At 42.1% G+C, this 20,581-nt stretch overlaps 1 protein-coding gene across 1 annotated transcript; it reads left to right on the top strand.

Annotated features, from left to right (window-relative positions):
- The first annotated feature begins 372 nt into the window (after window positions 1-372).
- Window positions 373-12,939, top strand: qser1 (glutamine and serine rich 1). Its single transcript, XM_047362757.1, has 13 exons — window positions 373-805; window positions 2,652-2,761; window positions 2,897-3,034; window positions 3,202-6,414; window positions 6,709-7,022; window positions 8,502-8,618; window positions 8,703-8,836; window positions 8,908-9,080; window positions 9,206-9,337; window positions 9,413-9,510; window positions 9,613-9,759; window positions 11,707-11,802; window positions 11,946-12,939. The coding sequence occupies exons 1-13, from the start codon at window positions 696-698 to the stop codon at window positions 12,084-12,086; spliced, it is 4,923 nt and encodes a 1,640-aa protein (XP_047218713.1). The 5' UTR covers window positions 373-695; the 3' UTR covers window positions 12,087-12,939.
- Window positions 12,940-20,581: the final 7,642 nt, after the last annotated feature.

The raw sequence follows: 20,581 nt of genomic DNA, 5'->3' as shown, positions 1-20,581 counted from the left end.
AGGCAAATATTTAACCAACCTGGGCTTTTCTTACCCTTCAGCATAGCTATGGACCGATCATCTCAATGCAGCACTGCTCCGATTAAGTTATTCTTCCAAAAGAAGCCATAATCAAAGTATTGGGTGTATATACTGGACAGTACATAGTACAAATAGTTTTAAGCGAAGTAAAATTTGCATTTATTTTGGGAAACTAAATATTGGGTTTTAAGCCATAATATCAGAATTTTAAAATGTGTAATGAATCTTAGAAATGCCCCCGTTTTATTTATTTTTTTCACTTTCAATGGTCACATGATTTCTTTCTTTTTTTTTTTTTTTTTTTTTTTTTGGGACATCTGGAGTCGATTTTTTCTGATTAAAATGTTGACACCGTGCTGTGTGTGTGTTTTATGTTTGCAGTAAAACACAAGAAGTTTCATGTAGTCCACTAGGTGCAGCCATGTGTCCCTGCCTCAAACACTCAAGACTTCTCGCTAACTAACAAACTAACGTGACGGGAAATGGAGGAAAAATAAATCACGCAGAGAGGCGAGACGCTTTATCTGGGACACAGAACAGCCTGGCGTCGGGTTTGTTTTTCTCCGCGGACCGCACACCGCTTTCCACGGGTTTCAGTGGGTAGGACCCGGGGCAGCTACGATGTGTGCCCGCTGCTTCCCGAAGCCCCTGTGTGGAAGTGAACCTTTCACCGGATGATGGACAGGAACTACCCGAGCTCCAGCTTTGCGGACGCGCTGGCTGCACCACCACAGACCGTAGCTTCATGGGCCTATGAGCGCGGCTCAGCCGCTATCAAGCCAAGGTAGGAGATGAAGGAGAGGGCGGTCACCTTCCGAAGGAAATATCGGTGATGGAGGGCCTAGTGTTTGCTTTCGGTGTGAAGTGCAGAGGTTCTTTTGGTTCTGAGAAATAATGAGATATCTGTATATATTTTGGGACATAAACACAGCTGTAGAGTCTGACTTGTTGCGGTTTTTTAGCCGTGCGTTGTTGCCTCCCACCTCGCTAGTTTACGTTAGCAAACAGTCTCCCTAAGCATTGCCGTGGACTCTTGCTAGTTAGAGAATAAAGTGTTTTTGCATCTGTCATGACCTGGTCAGCTATGCTCATCGCTGCCATTTATTTAATGTATTTCTCCACCCAAAGCAAAAGCAAAGCAAGCTGGACTACGTGCAGCCAGAGCTAGTTACTGTCTGACAGTTCTGGTGTTTCGCGTAGACTTTCTCCAGTGTTACTGGTAATTCAATGAAAATAAATTAATGAAACTTTGAAGGCTCTTCTGATCAAACTTGCTGATTATTGGCTGATTTGTTTATCTTGGAATGTATTTTTCTGGCTAAACAGCTTTATCTCATATTCATATATCAGGTTTATGTTTGTAGCAAATGTTCTCGGCAGGAAAAAAAAAAAAAAGACTAGTTCATTGACTTAGAATGACCAATTAATGGAGTAAATTGAATAATACCAAGAGCATGAAGGCATAGTACATATTTCTTTATAATGATCTTAGTGTCATTGGGTTTTGGCTCCTGATCAGTTGTAGTGTTTCATTTAAACATCTAAGGTAGTCATGCACCATCTATATGATTTAGTGATCTACTTTGTAAAATGTACCCTTTGTAGCCGAGTTGTCAGGAAAATCTGCAGGATTTCTGGTGTTTTGTGTTAAGGGAACCAGTAAAGAGCCATAATAAGTCATTTTACTTGGGGTCTCCCTCCATCCACAGATGTTTACCTTCTGGCTGAAGGTCAGTACTTTGAATCTGGCTGATTGGATTTAATTAAATTTGAGTATGACGTCACGTTTCTGTGTGACAGACAGATGTAAAAATCATCGGAAACCTTTATTTATGTAGCACCCCTTGAAGCAGGTTTTGTTATGTGGACAGTTTACAAAATAATTCTTGCAAGAACAAAAAGAACACGGAGGGTAACATTTTTAGAAAGGAACCCAGTAACTCAGGTCGGTCACGTTCTTTTCCTTGACAAATTGATAAGCAGCTTTTAAAATTATTGCTTTCCATTGTTTGGAAACCGGCAGCAGACTTTTCGTTCGGCTGTAAAACACCAATAATGTCATCAGCTCTTGCAGGTAGTACTAAAGATGTTCTTTAAGTAGTTTGAATAATTTGTCATACAGGACTGATCTGGACAGAGGCAAGCTGCAGATAAAATGTTTAATCCAGATTGCAAAAGGCAAACACATTTGCATGTTTTTCTAAAACATCTCAACATTTTTGCAACAGTGCTAATCTTTTTCCTAAGCCTTGAGTGTTGCCAGGAAAAGGATTCATTTGAGAATAAATGGAAAAACTGTATATTTTTTTCCACTACATTAAAAGAAATTCTGGACCGGTGGTGTCCAAAGTTGGTTGTTAAGGGCTTGTGTCCTACATGTATTAGATGGTCCACTGTGGTTTAACATACCTCAATCAAAAATATGTGTCATTAGCAGGCTCCTGCAGAACTTGATGGCATGTTAAGGAAGTAATCCGGCCATTTGAATTGGCGTTGGTGCACAGACAAGTATAAAACATTCAGAAACCGATTCCAGATTTCTAAAGGATAGGTTTTCTAAAATTCACTGGGTGGCTCACGGTTGCTTGTGAAAAATAAAAGCAATTGTTTTGTTTCTTTTGTGCACGCAGTCCCAATTATGTTGCACCACACCTTGATGGAGAGCTCCTCCAGCAGCAAAGCTACACTACGACGCAGCAGCTCCCCACCTACACTACAGCACACATCCCAGCTGCTGCACGTGAGTTTTAGATGCTACAGGTTTTGTTTATACAAGGGCCCAGTCAGCTGAATGACTAACATTGTCTTAAGGCCTCAATCCTTGAGGATCATTTTAATTTTATTTGCCTGGATTCTTTTTCCTTTGGACTGTCAGGCACACTTGAGTCTACCAATAATAATCCCGTGACCTCAATCATGAGCTTCCTGTCAGCCATGGAGTCAAGAAGTCTTCAGGCTGGTCCTGTTAGTGCCTCGTTGCTTCCTCCTTTTAGACCTCCATCTTGGACTACTGGTAAGAACCCAGAAACCTAGTTTGCATATAAACAGTCCTAATCCTGTTGATGATGTTTTTCAGTCTTAGAAATTGTGCTTTTTTGTAAGCATACAAATTATGCACAACTTGTCCCTTTGTTTTGTGTATCCTGGGCTTATAATGAAGTTTTCTTTTTTTCTGTGTAGGTACCAACTCCTCCACCACAGAGCTGTATCTGTCTGGAGCCCTGCCTTCCACAGCCAGTTTCCCTTCTCCCGCTGCCCTGTCCTCCTTTCAGCACACAGATGCCTACACATCCAGGAGCTATGCTACTAACACGTCCCTAACACTTCCAGATCTTGCCTTCAGCACTGCCACCAATGGCCTGTTTTCTCACCATGACCCACTGCGTCATCTTAAACCCAGCCAAGCTGTGCTTTCCTCTGCCCTGGCCTTCAATCACCTCTCTGCGCCTTCTCTGGGCTCAGCTCTGCCTGTACAGTCCTCCACTTACCGCTCGGCCCAGGAGTCAGCCCCCCACCTACTACAGCCCCAGTTTGGCCTTCTTCCTTCTGCTTTGCCTGCCCCTCATGGTGCCCCCCAGCCCTATGGGGCTACAGTCTTCACTGACTCTATTGATAGAGCTCTACAGCGTGAATGTAGTGTGATCAAGCACCACCAGAGGCCTTCAAGTTGCCATATGGCCACGGAGCATATGCCCAACTCGGAGGACTCCTTGCAGGGATATTTTGGTTCTGGCAGTGAAACGGATACGTCTTATCAGCAGGACCCCTCCCGTCACACACCAGTGTCCTGCAGCCCATCTTCGAGGACAGACTCCACACAAGGAGTAAGTGGGTCCCCTCAGCCTAAAAGCGATTGTGGAACACAACCTTATTCATCCAATTCTTTGCTGAAAAGTGAAGACGGTTCTTCCCGGCTAAATTCCCACTCTGCAGGGGATGAAGAGATTCACACTCAGAACTTGAGAACAGGATCTCCTGAGCGTTATCCCTCCCCTGCTCAGAAGCAGAACTCTGTCATTGCCAATCAACAAGCAGTCCAGATATCTGGCCTTATGTCAGACAGTTTGTCTCAAAGTTTCATGGCCCCACAGTCACAGGCCTCCCATTCCCCCTCAGAGAAGCTCTCCTCGCTTTACACTACCTTGCCGTCCCACTCGAGCCACTGTGATAGCGTGGCGGCCGTTAGCCAAACTCTTATTTATACATCCACTGCTGGGTTGAGCCCAGAGCAGATCCAGTACGGAACCCAGGTTCAGAGATTCTGTGAAGAAGCTTTTTCAGAGAACTATCCAAGTGCCCCAAATCTGACGTTTACATCTCAGCCGCAGGAGCAAGCTTCGGCCACACACTCCCAAAGCTACAACACAGGACAGCCCCTCAACTCTGTGTTTCAGTCCACATGTGTGCAAAGTCTTTCTACATCTAATTCTATGGTGGATTATAGCCTCATGCAGGAGTCAGTGGGAGGTAAAGCACATAGCACGGTTTCCCACCAACAAACACAGTCTCACAGTGTTTTATCCATACCTTTGCCTACATACTCTTCACCTGCTCAACCCATACAGAATAACATAAGGTCCTCCAAACAGGAAACTGAGCCAACATATGTCAAACAGAAGATTGAAGAGCTTCCACCCCAGGACATTGAGACTCTACAGCAGGTGTCCATGGTCTCTGTTGCTGATAATAGCATAACTTCTCACAACAATGTCATCCATGTGGTTTCAAAAATGGCTGATCACAAACCACAGAGTGTTATTCGAAGCAATTCTCGCTCTGATGAACAATTCCTGGTACTTGGCCATGCAAGTTTGGCACAGGTAAAGAATGGACATGTAGGTGCCATGACCCAGCGGCAGGTTTGTTTAGGCAGTGTCAATGGTCACGAAGTTGCTAACTCAGTGGCTTCGAACACCTCTGTTTCCTCACATGGACCCCTTACTTCAGAGCAGCTTAACCAACAACTCAGATCCCCTGAACAACACCAACAAAACCAGCAAACCCACGCGGAGTCCCATAGTCAGATTCCAGCAGCCCACTCTCAGTTTATGCCAGTCCCCACCTCTCAGGTACTTCTCGAGCCCAACCAGATGATTCTGGTCCAGCAGCCGCTTATCCACCAAAGTCAGAACACTTCAAAGCTTGTTTCAGTCCAGGGTGTCCAACCAGCACAGTGTTTGGCCCCAGTTCACGTCCAGTACCTCCACATGGATCGAGGCCTGCTTTGCACCAGTGTTGTCAATGAAAACCAGAGTCAGCAGACCATAGTCAGATCAGAACCGAGCTCAGAATGCTCTTCTTCCTCTAAACACCATTACAGCCAGACAGCAAGTCAGCAGCCAAATGATGACAAGAACCAGTATGCTCTTAACTCCATTTGCTTTCCAGACTCTATGCTCCTAGAGGATGACAGAAATATTTTGTCAAATGTTGACGACATCTTGGCCGCCACCGTGGCAGCTTGTGGTGTCACACCTCAAGATTTTGTCAAAGCTACTTCATCTGCTGAGGCTGAAATGACTTCAATGGCAAGTCCTGTTGATTCCAAAGGTCACCTCCTGACTGTGGATATTAGCCAGATGTCGCCCAGTTTCTCCTCATCACAACATCCTGCTGTCACCAACACTCACTCCCACATGACTATGAGCATGACGCATAATGGTGTTCAGATGGCTACCAATCTTGCCTTAAATGGAGATGGAATGACATCTGGCAGACAGGTGTTCAACTCCCCAGGTATTAACAATGGAGTCCAAGAGAATACAAAATGTGCAGAAACACAAGAATGTCCAGGGGGTGAAGACTTGCCAAAAAAGAAAACACCCTCTAAGTCCTCTACCAAACTAGGGGGTCACGAGGAGGGCGAGGGACTGAATAGACCGTCCAAGCGCAGTGGACAAACTAAGCGTCAAAACTCACGGGGCAGTGATGCCAGTTCACCATCTGCCTCAAATAGCACACAGGACAGTTGTCCTCAGCATGAAAGAATCAGGCAGAAGATCCGCGAAGTGGAAGAGAAGCAGCCAGAGGTCAAAACCGGCTTTCTTGGCTCCTTCCTAGACTTTATCAAATCTGGTCCCAAACAACAATATTCCCCAAGCTCTACAAGAACTAGCAGTCGGCCAAGAAAACCTTCCTCCTCCAAACCGTGCACTTTGCCTCCTTTGCCACCCAAAGTACCCACTCTTCCCGGGCCGTTGCTTCCCCAGGAGAGTCCAGGTGTGAGCTCCCATCAGAAACCTCTGGAAGAGGATCTGCATAAGAACCTGGAGACGTTGCCGTCTTTCAGCTCAGACGAAGAGGAGAGCACCGGGAAGAATCAGGCTCTGAGGAACAGCATCAGCTCAGCTCTCTCGGCTCTGGACGAGACTTCAGATCGTAAGATGAGTACAGGTAATGGCAACCTGCCTAAACCCAAGAAACGGCCATCAGTCAGCCTATAATTGGTTGTTTCATGCTTTGTATAAAAATAGTTGACGATTGTTATCACATTTCAATTTAACTATTTTTTTTTAGTGTCAGATATTTAATTCTGGGATTTAATGGCCTAGCACTGTTAGTAGAAAACCGTTTCTCCAGAAGTGGAGTTGTACAAAGCATGACATGAAAAGCGTTATAAAATCAGTTTTATAATACAACCAGGCTGCAATGACTCCTCATTATTATACATTTCTACTCTCTCTTCAGATAACCTAATTCAGGTTTCAGTGATGAAGCCAGTCCAGCTTCCCACCATTCCACTCACCATCACGCAGATTTACTTGCCGCCAGTTCCCGCCCCCGCACCAGTGGCCCCTGTGCCAACCACAGTCTCTGCAGGGAAGGAGTTTGTGACCAAAGAGAAGTTAAAAGAGATGCCGTCAGGCCAGTTGGCCATGCAGCTTATGAGCGTGGCCATGGAGGGGCTGACCGACGAGGAGCCGTCTGACAGTGGGGGAGAGGGGATGTATCGAGAAAGAGACGAGTTTGTCGTCAGGAATGAGGATATTGAAACTTTTAAGGTACTTGAGTTTTCCTTAGAATCAGAGTGTGCTTAAGTGATGCGGTTTCAGAAGCCGTTTCATCTGTTTTGGTATCCTGAGTCACAACTATGCATGTGAATTCTGCTTAAAAGCACGAATCAGAGATCCGACTTTGTAAAAATAGATCTCCACAAACCAAAACGGTATCCAAATGTCAGACTGACTAACATCTGGTTCTAATGGTGGGATTTTATCACAGAATCACAAACACTGAATATTTAAGAAAAGTCATTAAATTTACCCCACTTGATAAACTACAGCGAGATTTTGCATTGTAGCACATTTAGATCACAAAAGTGTACACACCCCTGATAACATAGCAGGTTTAGATCATATGGAAAAAGTGAGATCATAAACTTTTTCCACCCTTTATGTGACAAATATGATCCATGGTTCAACAAAAAAAAAAACAAATCTGCTGTAGGGGAAAATGTAGAAAATGAAAAAGTAGCATTAGCATGTTTGCATAAGTGTGTATGCCCTTAAACTAATACTGTTTTGAAGCATTTTTTAATTTCACCATTTACTTGCATGTAAAACATAACTAGCTTCTTCTATTGCTTTGACCATTTTACCAGTGTCCACCTTGATCTTTTATTGGTGTTGGAGACATATCCAGTTTATGTAACGTCACTGTTGTACCAAATTATTATATATATTGTTGACGCTCTTCTCTGTGCTACAGTATGCATGGAGATTTTTTTAATTCTTCGTAACTTTCTTTACCATCATGGCTTTAGCTAAATGATGCAAATGTTGGATTTATTTTTTATTAGTTTAACCAGCTAGGTCGGTTGAGAACTAATTCAGCAGACAAGGCAGATACAAAGTAAGAACGGAAATTAAGACGGGACTGTAGATAACAGGGTTTTATAAATGGACCGCTATCAGTGGAGTAGCCTACGGTGATAGAGAGAAGCCAAAATGAACTGGGAGTAGAGATGGCAGTGGTGAGTGCTAAATGAAGCACCAGTAACAAAGTAAATAACATCCTGCATAGATGCATCCAACAGTTATGGCTGACCTTGATTTAAGTTTAATCAGATTTAGTGGGATTGATGTCAGGTTTGAGTTTAAGAATGAATGCTGAAATTAGTATTAGTTTGATGGTTTAGACACCTATGCAACCAGGTTATTGCAAATTTTTTTTAAATGTTTTTTTGCTCGCTAACAGCATAGATTTTTTGTATGTGAATTATACAGGATATTTGTCATAATAATGGTGGAAAAATGTTTGAGATTATTTGTCACAACCAGGCTTATCGGGGATTTGCAGACCTTTGAGATGTCGTAAGTGACTGAAGATTAAAATGACGGGGGGGGGGAGTTGCATTAGTGCAGAAGTATGGAAATGCACTCATTTCAGCTTCTGCCTGTGATCATTTTTCATTTTCATACACCTGATCTGCTGCTACATCCTGAAATCCATTTTGCGTTGCATCTCATGCATGTCTTCAGGTCACAATGAGGGCAGGAGTTGAGCCTCCGGCTATTTGGAAGGTCCAGAAAGCATTGCTGCAGAAATTTGTGCCTGAGCTGAAAGATGCAAAGAGAGTCTTTTCTGCCACAAACAGCGTGAGTTAAATCTGTCTATTAATGTATGAGAATTCAAATACTTTATCTTCTGGCAGCGTGTAACCCTTTTTCTGTGCATTGCAGTATCTTGGATACTTTGGTGATGCAAAGACAATGTACAAGAGGGTGTATGTGAAATTTTTGGAAACGGTTAACAAAAGGGAGTACGTGCGGGTTTGCAGTCGGAAGCCACGCAGCAAGCCTATGAGTTCACTAAAGTATGTTGATTAATTTAATGCATTTATTAAAATGGCTTTCCAGTGTTGTAACCGCTCTCTCTGTCTCATAGGGCCATTCAGATGAAAGTTTTGCTGGGCCTGACGGACCCACCCTCATCAGCTTCCCAGAACCAAAAGCCCCGACCCAAACAAGGGAAGCCACGGGCAGAACCACCGCCTAAGAAGAGGAAGAAATGGAAAGAGGAGTTTTTATCCACCCCCACAGGAACTTCCGCAGAAGAAGGTGCTGAGGAGGATTTGAGATTACAGAAATGTTTGGATTATCTTTAAACTTATTAATATGAATCTATATTCTTTCATTTCCCTTCGGTGTCCCCTGAATGTGTTATCTCTCTGTTACACCCTCAGAGTTAAACCCTCCACTTGCTTCAAGGCTCCTCAGCACACGAACTATGAAGGAGACTTTTAAAAGCTTTGTTGAGCTTCTTATTAGTGTCGCTTTGGATGAAGATGTGTTGATCACATTGGAGAGGGCAAATGGTTTGTGATCTACATTTCCAATGTTTGACTGCTCTTAGTAAGGGTTTAGAACCTTTTCCATGTGTCTTGTAACAGATGAGTTGCTGCTGCCGCATATGAAGAAAGTAGATGGGATGATCACTGACATCAGGAAACGCTTGCTTAACAAGCTGCACATAGGGCAGGTCTTAAAGGTGAGTTTTGTATGCACCTGACAAGTGCTTTAGGGACGAGAGCAAAAAGGCATAGATGCAAACCTTATCCCTTTCGAACTTAGGTGTTTTGTTTTTTTCCAGACGGCTCTAGACAGCTTCCCGGAGATCTCAGTAGTGACTGAGCTGAAGAAGGATGGAGAAACCCCCGCCTTTAAGGTACGTCTCAGTGGAAAGGCCTACAACAAGAAGACCATGAAGCCCTACAAGGTGCCAAACAAAGTGCCTCAGGTGAGATGTGTTACGAAAATGTATTGTTATTGGGTTATTTGTCCAGAAGAGGGCGCAGTGTCACCAGTTCTGCTTCCCCTTTGTATGTGTCAGCCAGCCCCTATCCTCGGGCACACTGTGATCCATGTTTCAGAGGTTTCTCTGCTCTAACACACCCTATTCATTAATCACCTCAACAGTTTGTTATAAAGGTCTGAACAGGCTTGTTAATGGCTAGTCAACTTTGAACAAGTAGGTTGGAGCAACGAAACATCTAACATTTGCAGGACAGTATGCCCTAAAGGTACGGGTTGGGTAATACTGTCTGTAAAGCAGCGATTCTCAACCCTTTTAAGATTCAATTCAATTCAAAAATACTTTACTAATCCAAAGGGAAATTAAATGTTGTAGCTCATATTATGCAGCTTTATTCAGCTGTTCGAGCTGATCTAAAGAAGCCTCTGATTGAAGACACTGTTATTGTACACCATCTCATGAAGAGGATTCTCAGGGTTCCCCATAATGTTCTTCATTTTATGAAGAATCCTTCTTTGCACAATGATCTCCAGAGGTTCCAGAGGAGTCCCCAGAACAGAGCCAGTCTTCTTTATTAGCTTGTTGAGCTTTTTAAGGCCTTAGCTCTCATGCTGCTTCTCTAGCAGATGACGGCAGAAGAGATCACACTCTCCACAACAGACTTATAGAAGATATGCAGCATCTTGGTGCAAACACCGCCGGTCCCAAGAAGTTGTCTGATCCGTCCCTTCTTGTAGATGGCTTTACAGTTGCATCTCCATTCCAGTTTGTTGTCCAGGTGAACACCGAGGTATTTGTACTCCTCCACCACCTCCAGTTCTCCCATGATGAAAACAGTGTTTGACCTCTTCCTGTCTCCCTTTTCAAATTAACAATTACCTTCTTTGTTTAATTCATGTTCAAGATGAGATGATTGTTTCCACACCACGCCACAAAGTGGTCCACTGCCTCCCTGTACCCAGCTTCTAGACCATATCTGGACCACCCCATGACTGTAGAATCATCTGAGTATTTCTGCAGATGACAGGAGTCTGTCTTGTACTGGAAGTCTGAGGTGTACAGAGTGAAAAGGAATGGTGAGAGTACAGTTCCCTGTGGTGCTCCTGTGCTGCTGACTACCTGGTTAGACTCACAACCCTTCAGTCTCACAAACTGTGGTCTGTTTGTCAGGTAGTCTTTGATCCAGGAGATTGTTGAGGGCTCCACCTGAGTTCTCTGAGTTTCTGACAAAGCAAATCAGGTTAAATTGTGTTAAATGCACTGGAGAAATCAAAGAACATGATCCACATGGTGCTTCTGGCTTTGTCCAGATATATCCATAACATTCAGTTGGCTAGTTTCAGTTTTCTTTTATTATTCTTTATGTTCTGTGGGCTGCACGGTGGCACAGTTGGTAGCACTGCGGCCTTGCAGCAAGAAGGTTCTGGGTTCAACTCCCGGCCAGGGGTCTTTCTACATGGAGTTTGCATGTTCTCCCCGTGCATGCGTGGGTTCTCTCCAGGTACTCTGGCTTCCTCCCACAATCCAAAAACATGACTGTTAGGTAAATTGGTCTGTCTAAATTGCCCTTAGGTGTGAATGAGTGTGGGCATGATTGTTTGTCTTGTATGTCTGTGTTTTGCCCTGGGATGGAATGGCGACCTGTCCAGGGTGTAACCCGCCTCTCGCCCAGAGACTGCTGGAGATGGGCACCAGCTTCCCCGTGACCCACAATGGAATAAGCGGTATCGAAGATGAATGAATGTTCTTTTTAAATCCACATGTATTTGGTAACTGCTTGAAATTATATTGAGATTGTCTAGGTGGTTCTAACTTTTGAGTTGAGAATCGCTGCTCTAGATTATTGAACATAGAATCCCATATGCTCTTCAAACATCCTGAAACATTGTGGAGGGCAGTAGATACTTCTTACATCACCATTTCCTCTTCCAGGAGTTTACAGTGGACCAGCAGAAAACTCAGTGGTTCTCTCTCTACCACTCTTTGCAGCATTACAAATACCACACGTACCTCATATGTAAGGACGAGGTAAGGAGTCGCTCATAGTTTATATTGGTACTGATTTTGTAACATTTTTCATTTTTTATGGTTGCCATTTTACAGACACAAATTGATCTGGAAACTTTCCTGCATGGTGCTCTTTAGTGTTTTTATTGGTTTGCTTCATCTAGATTGCATCTCTGCGGGTGCAGGTCGGCAACCTGGGGCAGGAGGAGACCATCCATAAGTGCCTGCAGAATGAAGCCTGGGTCGAAGGGCTATTTGATCGCTTTGGAGAGCTAATCAGTCAAGTGCGGCAGGTCTGCAGATGATTTAGCCTGGGCAGACTTGGTTTAAAAAAATACAAGGGGAAACAAAAGGTGGACGCCTTGAAGTGACCGTGGCAGCAGAGACCATGTGTGGAGTGGATAACCCCCTCCAGCTACAGAGATGTCAGGAGTAAACACAAAGCTGTAATTTGGTTAACAGGAGACTTCCACATAGTTCGACTCCTTCTCTTTGTAGGTTTTTATAGGTTTTAAAGCCCACTTTTTATGGGCAGTTTTTATAGCTTTATGTTTGCTTTTCTACTATCCTATTTTTGGCTATATGCCATATGATAACCCTTAATTGTGTTCTAGATAGAAAATTATCGTTAAAGGACGTAAGGTGGAACAAAGACAGAAATCTGATTATGTACCATTTTAACAAGCCTTCACCAATCATTTAAGTAGGCTTACATACAGAGTTGATATATTGTAAAATATATATATATATATATATTAAGTATTACTGTACTGTTTGCCAACTTCACCATGTGTAATGTACATTTTGTAGAAAGAAGAGGGAGGTGAGATCTGCAGGCGTTCTCCTGAGGATCAGCTTTAGAGCATCAGGCGCCTTTTTAAAGGAACCAGCCCAGTTACTGGTTTTATTTGACATAAATCATTACCTTGAATTATTTTAGGGTGAAATTAAAGGACTAAAATGTCTTTATATTGTTTTATATACAAACCCACATTTTATGACAAATATATATTTTTCACAGAAGTAATTATTCTTGGAAGACATTGTTTTTTCGCTGTCTTTTTCAGTTCTCACAAAAGACTGAGTCAGAAATGTTGATATCACTAATTCTCGTTACTTACAGATGCAGTTTGTAAATAAAACGGTGCATATATTGTATGTTTTTTGGTATGTTTTGCAATGTTCAAGCAAGATTTTAAGTCTGAGAAAATGTTATATTTGTTACAAGATTACATCAAGTAGATTAATATCTCATGATAGTAGCATATTTCCATGCTGAATCTTTTAGAGAAATCCTGTATTTGAGTACTTTTTTTTTCTTCTTTTTTTTAACTATTGTCATAATGATGTAGTATCTCAGAGTATCTCGAAACTCAATTTGTAATCCATGGCTTCCTGCCTTACTGGGCTATAAATGATTCTCTGTCGTTCTTCAAGATAGGAAAGACAAAAAAAACATGCCAGTTAGGTAAGGCTAAAGAGCCACTCATACACAGGAGAACATGCAAATGCCATGCAGGAAAATCCCAAATCTGGATTTTAATCTAGGACATTTTCACTGCAAAGCAAGGCATCTTGGGTTCACAAAGTCTTCATGACAGCTGGTTGTCTGGAGGTCATGCCAGGAAAAAGTCTTTTTTCCCCTAAGTTTGGTGGAGCATCTGTGATACTGTGGGTCAATTTCTCTTCTGAAGTCTTTGGGAACCTGGATGACATGAACTCTGAAATACCAGGAAACTAAATATGGGTCATTATTGGATATTTCACATGGATAATGATCCAAAGCATGGCTAATGTAAACAGAAAAGGGTAAACAGACCATATCAATCTTTCATGGCCTACTGAGTCCATGCACTATAAACCTGGAGAAAACCACTTTGTTGATCTGAAGAGGGAACCACATAAGAAAGGGCTGAGGAGTGTGTGATTCTGCATCGGGGAATGCTTAAATATCCCTATCTATGTATGCTAGTAAATTGTGAGATCTTATAGAATAGGTGGTATCCAACTTGCAAAAGGGAGTGCCAGTAGTTGCTGCTGGTGGTTTGTTAAACAATTCGTAAGCTGTTTTTTATTTCTCCACAGGATATATTTCTATGGTGGGATTTTAGGCCCTTGTACACATCTTTGCCAGGAGTATCAGTGTGCGTTATAAGGTTAAAAATAAGATTATATTACCAGCATCATTGAATAACACAGGGGCTCATAATTTATCTTTTATTTCATACAGTAATAAAACTCTTTTTTCTGTGTCAGCAGGGCTATACCAGAAAATTTACACCTCACTGATTCTCTTTGGGAAGTGAGAACTCCTGGAAATTGAGATTCTGAGTATTGTCAGCTGTGGTGTAAACAGATTCATTAGAACTATTTTACCCAGAAAATACTAGATAGCCTGTACATTTTCAGCAAACGCCTTGGCTCATGGTCTAACAAAACTGTGTCAGCAAGCCATAATTCTTATTTTGCCCTTGTAGTACAGCCCAGAGGGGTCAGTTAAAGTCAAACTTCATCAAATTGTGTTGATGTTAACATTGGCTTACACTCTTCAGTGGGACACAGCAAGGAGAAAAAGTAACAGTTACGCTCGCCCACCATACTCTCATAACCTAACTGCAAATGGCTGGCTGACTCAAAAGGGCTGTTGAATAAAATATGACTGAGCAGCAACAATGCAGTGGGAAAAAATTACTGTCAATCTGCAAAAGACAAAAGTGTCTCTGTGGTGCAGTTACAGCGCTGTCCTCTGTCCTTTAGAGCTGGAGAAGGGACTGGGGGTGGAGGACAGTCCACTTAGGCATGCACTTTGGATTCCAGCAGGGGCACAACTGGAAGGGATGGACTCTGAGAGTCTGCTCTCCGGATGAAAATCACATGAATTTTAATGTTCTGCAGCGTTCCATATGTGGGAGACAGACTGAGGGGACCCTTCAGGCTAAGTGACGATGTAAGAAAGGCTCAAAAACAAGATGGCTCTCTGTTGCATTGGAGTGCAAACCATTCTTGGCCTTTGAAATGTCTCCTGATGAGACATTATCTGCTGAGTGATGATGATGTAGTTTTATATTTCATCATCTCCGTAGTGACACACTGAAAGATTTGCTTCTTCGTAATATACTCTTTGCTGTGCCAGATTGATTTGGAAGCTGTGGTTAAAGTGTTTTTAAATGTAAAATTGGTTTCTACAGATCAGTTTCTGCTGATAGTTTCAAAATTTTCAAATTAGGCTAAACTCGGTTGTTTTGTTTTTTTAATATATATATTTAGTGCCTTGCAGGAGTCACACCTTTTATATTTTTCACATTTTGACATGTTACAACCACAACCTAACTGTTTTACTGAGATCTGATGTGACAGGCCAAGATAAATGGGCAGGGCAGAAAAAGGATACATGTTTTCACATCTTTGTACAAATAAAAATCTGAGAAATGTGGCATGCATGTTTATTCAGACCCCACTACTCAAATACTCCTAAAAAAATCCAGGGCTATCAATTGCCTTCAGATGTCCACCTGTGAGTAATTTCTTCTCAGTATAAATTACGTTCCTCTGTGAAGGCCTCAGAGGTTTGTTTGAGAACATTAATGAACAAAAGAGCTTGAAGAGCAAGGAACAGAGCAGACAGGCAGAAAGTTGTGGAGACCTTGAAGCAGTGTGAGGTTATAAAATAATATCCCAGGCTTGGAAAATTTCCTTAGGCATTGTTCAGCTCATTAACCCAAGTACAGTGAAGCTGCAACACTACTAAAACATGACTAAACTGACAAAGCAGGGTAAGGAGGGTTAGGGTTAGGGTCAGAGATCCATTGCTCAGATGGGAAAAGATGTTAGAACAACAATACAAGTCACAGATTTGGCCTTTATGGAGGAGTGGCCAGAAAACCATGAAATGTCACAGAAACATCAAACATATACAGGTCCTTCTCAAAATATTAGCATATTGTGATAAAGTTCATTATTTTCCATAATGTCATGATGAAAATTTAACATTCATATATTTTAGATTCATTGCACACTAACTGAAATATTTCAGGTCTTTTATTGTCTTAATATGGATGATTTTGGCATACAGCTCATGAAAACCCAAAATTCTTATCTCACAAAATTAGCATATCATTAAAAGGGTCTCTAAACGAGCTATGAACCTAATCATCTGAATCAACGAGTTAACTCTAAACACCTGCAAAAGATTCCTGAGGCCTTTAAAACTCCCAGCCTGGTTCATCACTCAAAACCCCAATCATGGGTAAGACTGCCGACATGACTGCTGTCCAGAAGGCCACTATTGACACCCTCAAGCAAGAGGGTAAGACACAGAAAGAAATTTCTGAACGAATAGGCTGTTCCCAGAATGCTGATCAAGGCACCTCAGTGGGAAGTCTGTGGGAAGGAAAAAGTGTGGCAGAAAACGCTGCACAACGAGAAGAGGTGACCGGACCCTGAGGAAGATTGTGGAGAAGGGCTGATTCCAGACCTTGGGGGACCTGCGGAAGCAGTGGACTGAGTCTGGAGTAGAAACATCCAGAGCCACCGTGCACAGGCGTGTGCAGGAAATGGGCTAAAGGTGCCGCATTCCCCAGGTCAAGCCACTTTTGAACCAGAAACAGCGGCAGAAGCACCTGACCTGGGCTACAGAGAAGCAGCACTGGACTTTTGCTCAGTGGTCCAAAGTACTTTTTTCGGATGAAAGCAAATTCTGCATGTCATTCGGAAATCAAGGTGCCAGAGTCTGGAGGAAGACTGGGGAGAAGGAAATGCCAAAATGCCAGAAGTCCAGTGTCAAGTACCCACAGTCAGTGATGGTCTGGGGTGCCGTGTCAGCTGCTGGTGTTGGTCCACTGTGTTTTATCAAGGGCAGGGTCAATGCAGCTAGCTATCAGGAGATTTTGGAGCACTTCATGCTTCCATCTGCTGAAAAGCTTTATGGAGATGAAGATTTCATTTTTCAACACGACCTGGCACCTGCTCACAGTGCCAAAACCACTGGTAAATGGATTACTGACCATGGTATCACTGTGCTCAATTGGCCTGCCAACTCTCCTGACCTGAACCCCATAGAGAATCTGTGGGATATTGTGAAGAGAACGTTGAGAGACTCAAGACCCAACACTCTGGATGAGCTAAAGGCCGCTATCGAAGCATCCTGGGCCTCCATAAGACCTCAGCAGTGCCACAGGCTGATTGCCTCCATGCCACGCCGCATTGAAGCAGTCATTTCTGCCAAAGGATTCCTGACCAAGTATTGAGTGCATAACTGTACATGATTATTTGAAGGTTGATGTTTTTTGTATTAAAAACACTTTTCTTTTATTGGTCGGATGAAATATGCTAATTTTGTGAGATAGGAATTTATGGTTTTCATGAGCTGTATGCCAAAATCATCCGTATTAAGACAATAAAAGACCTGAAATATTTCAGTTAGTGTGCAATGAATCTAAAATATATGAATGTTAAATTTTCATCATGACATTATGGAAAATAATTAACTTTATCACAATATGCTAATATTTTGAGAAGGACCTGTAGAAGAAGGTGCTCTGGTCAGATAAGACCAAAATTAAACTTATTTAATGCTGCATGCAAAGTGTTATGTGTGGCAACAAGCATGAAAACACCATCCCCACAGTGATACGTGGTGTTGACTACATCATGATGTCAGGTTACTCTTGTTCAGCTGAGACAGGGAATCTCATCAGAGTTAATGGGAATATAGATGGAAGAAAACCTATTAGAGGCTTGAAAAGACAGAAGTTCGCCTTCCAGCACGTCAAAGACTATCAGCTTACAGCCAGAGCTGCACTGAAATGGGACAGATGAAAATATATTTATGGGCTAGAAAGGCTCAGTAAAATTCCTGTACCTTGCATTTGAATGGCATCTTCTGCAAAACATTTCCAAGGATATTTGTCATCTTAATCACAGGCAAAACTTGACTTTATGACTAATAAATAGTATAAACAATAAGTATGAAAATCCTTGCAGGCACAATGAAAGCAGCAGAAGAGTAAATATTGAGCTGAACTTGTGGAGTAGAATGACGATTGCATCCCGTCTTTTTCTTCCTGTCTTGTTTACAAAATACCCGCACATCATGCCGCAGCTCATTCACAGGAAGAGCCGTAAAACCAGTTCAACCCCCAACTTGCAATTCCTGGCATTAACTGGTTTCCATTTCCTCCAGAATGTGTGAAAGAAGTCTACAGCAACAGAAAAGTCTGAGGCTTTCTACTCATTTTTAAAGCTAAAGCAATAATATACCAGCTTAACAGGATTTTATACTGTTAACAACTTTCATTTTCACAATGAACCATTAATGGTTTTCTTTGTATAAAAGTAAACCTTTGATGTATTCAGCTGTTCCCTTTGTTTCTACGTGTAAATACAATTTTTATTTTTAGTAACTTTTGACTCTCATAAAACGAAGTTACTATTAATTTGCTTCTCATCCATCTAGATTAAAACTTCTAATTATGTACACTAATTAATTAGGGAAGATCTTCTTTTTCAACAATGTCAAATGCAAATTGTGTAATTAGAAGCCAGCAGTTGGACCCATAAACCAGAGGGACACCTCTTCTTAGAGGTGCAAGATTACACACATGGAATAACGATGGCACTGAAATCCAGTTTCTCAGTCAGGCTTTAATAGGTATAACACCGTAAAATGTTGTGGAACAAATTGTGCTTTTCAGGATTGGAACAGTGCCCTCCCTCATGCCCTAAAAGAAACATTTTAAACGAGGTTAATATGCACTAAAACCTATTGAATCTGTCAACTGTAACAAACTGTTGAGGAGAAAGCACTATTAATTGTCTCCCCCATGTTTACAAGAAAACAATGGAGAACATAAAACATACAGAAACAAAATAAAATCAGATTTCTTAAACTGAAAAGTCAGTCAGTCATTTTCTACCGCTTCTTCCATAGTGGGTCACAGGGAAGCTGGTGCCTATATCCAGCAGTCTATGGGCGAGAGGCGGGGTACACCCTGGACAGGTTGCCAATCCATCACAGGGCAACACACAAACAACCACGCACACACTCACTCATTCACACACACACACACCTAAGGGCAATTTAGAGAGACCAATTAACCTAACAGGCATGGCTTTGGGCTGTGGGGGAAAGCCAGAGTACCCGGTGAGAACCCATGCATGCACAGGGAGAACATGCAAACTCCATGCAGAAAGACCCCTGGCTGGGGTCTAAATAATTCATGAAATAAATTAAAATATTTAAAAACCTGATGTTCAGGGAGTGGAAAGTCAGTCAGTCAGTCATTTTCTACTGCTTATTCCATAGTGGGTCGCGGGGGAGCTGGTGCCTATCTCCAGCAATCTGTGGGCGAGAGGCGGGGTACACCCTGGACAGGGGAGTGGAAAGTAGGTATGAATTTTTTGGTTCTTGTTGAGTTTTGGAGGAATTGCAATTGGGATTTGTTTTAAGGATTGCCAGACAAAAGAGCACCACAATCCAGTCAACATCTATCAAAAGCTAGGGTTAATTCATTGGTGTTGGCTTGAGAAAAAAAAAATTTCAGTCTATGTTGAGTGGTAGAAAATGTTGTTATTGAGATATAAGATTGAGTTATAAAGCTTCTCATCCAGCTTGTACAATCAGGAGATGCAGCAATATAAAGATGTTTGTGATCTGCATACTTTAAAATTGTCTTCCAATGACACAAGCCTGATTATTAAATCAGGCAATCAACTGACAAGGCTCAGATCTGAAAAAACAGTCAACTGTAGCAGAGACATCAGACTTTTGCTTCTGTGTACAGATTTCCAAAACACCACAGAAATCCAAAGAAAGGCAAACAGTTTAACAAGGTTTCTTCTGTAAGATTTGTGAAATCACCTTTTAAAGATTCCAATAAAGAGTCTCCTTGCTTCAGAGCTTCCATACATTGAGACGGTTCCTTCAATGCTTTGCTCAGCATTTTAAATTAATTTTCCTATGGCTATGTTTCAAGTGCTTTTAATGTACAAGAAATCCTTATATTTTCACTGCAAAGAATGACAAACAAAAGAAGGCTAATATGTTTACGTTGAAAATGCCTGAAGGATTGTGATCAAACCGGTTTGTCCCAGTTGCATGCCTCACCCTTTGCACCCTCAACTCATTCCTCCTCGTAACAACTTCAGTCCTCCTTTTCAGTGACTTTTACTGTCTCATCTTACTGTTGCACTTAAAGAGCTTCAGATTGTAAAGTAGATGGCCGCCTTTGTGCTCTTTCAGACTATGTAGACCATCTAAAATGGAAGCATCAACACATATCAACTGAGGCACCTTCAGTCACATGCTCCAAGCCTCTCCTCTGACGCATTTAGTTGTCTTGGGTGAAGGAGGAAGGAAAACATTTTCCCAACATGTCTCGTTTACATTGTGTGCTTTTTAGCTGAAATCAGAATCAATAAGTTTGCCTTTTCTTCTCTTGTGGATCCACAAGATCTCCTTATGTGGGTCTAACCGGGTCAAATTTGTCTCCATGATTGGGGACTTCAAGGGCATGAAAGTCTCTAAAGAAACTCCTGTTTTTCTTTTCTTTTTTTTTTGTTGTTGTTGTCGTTCTTCAAGTTCAATATAAGAACCAATTAGACTAATTTAGAATTCAGAAGACAGTGGTCATGATTGAAATTCAACCCTGACAAATTCCTTCATTCGTGCTCTACCTGTTACAGTAAAAATGTCTGAAAATCTGCCCTCAGCAGTTTCAGCTGGGGGAGATGCCCCAAAATGCGCTTCTTGTTAAAGTTCTGGAGGTCAGTAGGAGGGCTTATTGTGAGGAGGGACTGTGAT

This window comes from Girardinichthys multiradiatus, chromosome 4, assembly GCF_021462225.1.
Source record: "Girardinichthys multiradiatus isolate DD_20200921_A chromosome 4, DD_fGirMul_XY1, whole genome shotgun sequence".
Taxonomy (NCBI): Eukaryota; Metazoa; Chordata; class Actinopteri; order Cyprinodontiformes; family Goodeidae; genus Girardinichthys; species Girardinichthys multiradiatus.
The sequence above is the reverse complement of the archived record's forward strand: the minus strand, read 5'-3'. Positions and strand labels throughout refer to the sequence as shown.

Bases quoted from the DNA above. Each gene is read 5' to 3' on its own strand.
- qser1 (XM_047362757.1), top strand. From the start codon at position 696: ATGATGGACAGGAACTACCCGAGCTCCAGCTTTGCGGACGCGCTGGCT. The intron at 2,762-2,896 runs GTGAGTTTTAGA...TTGGACTGTCAG, and splicing joins ACACATCCCAGCTGCTGCAC to GCACACTTGAGTCTACCAAT. The intron at 8,837-8,907 runs GTATGTTGATTA...TCTGTCTCATAG, and splicing joins AAGCCTATGAGTTCACTAAA to GGCCATTCAGATGAAAGTTT.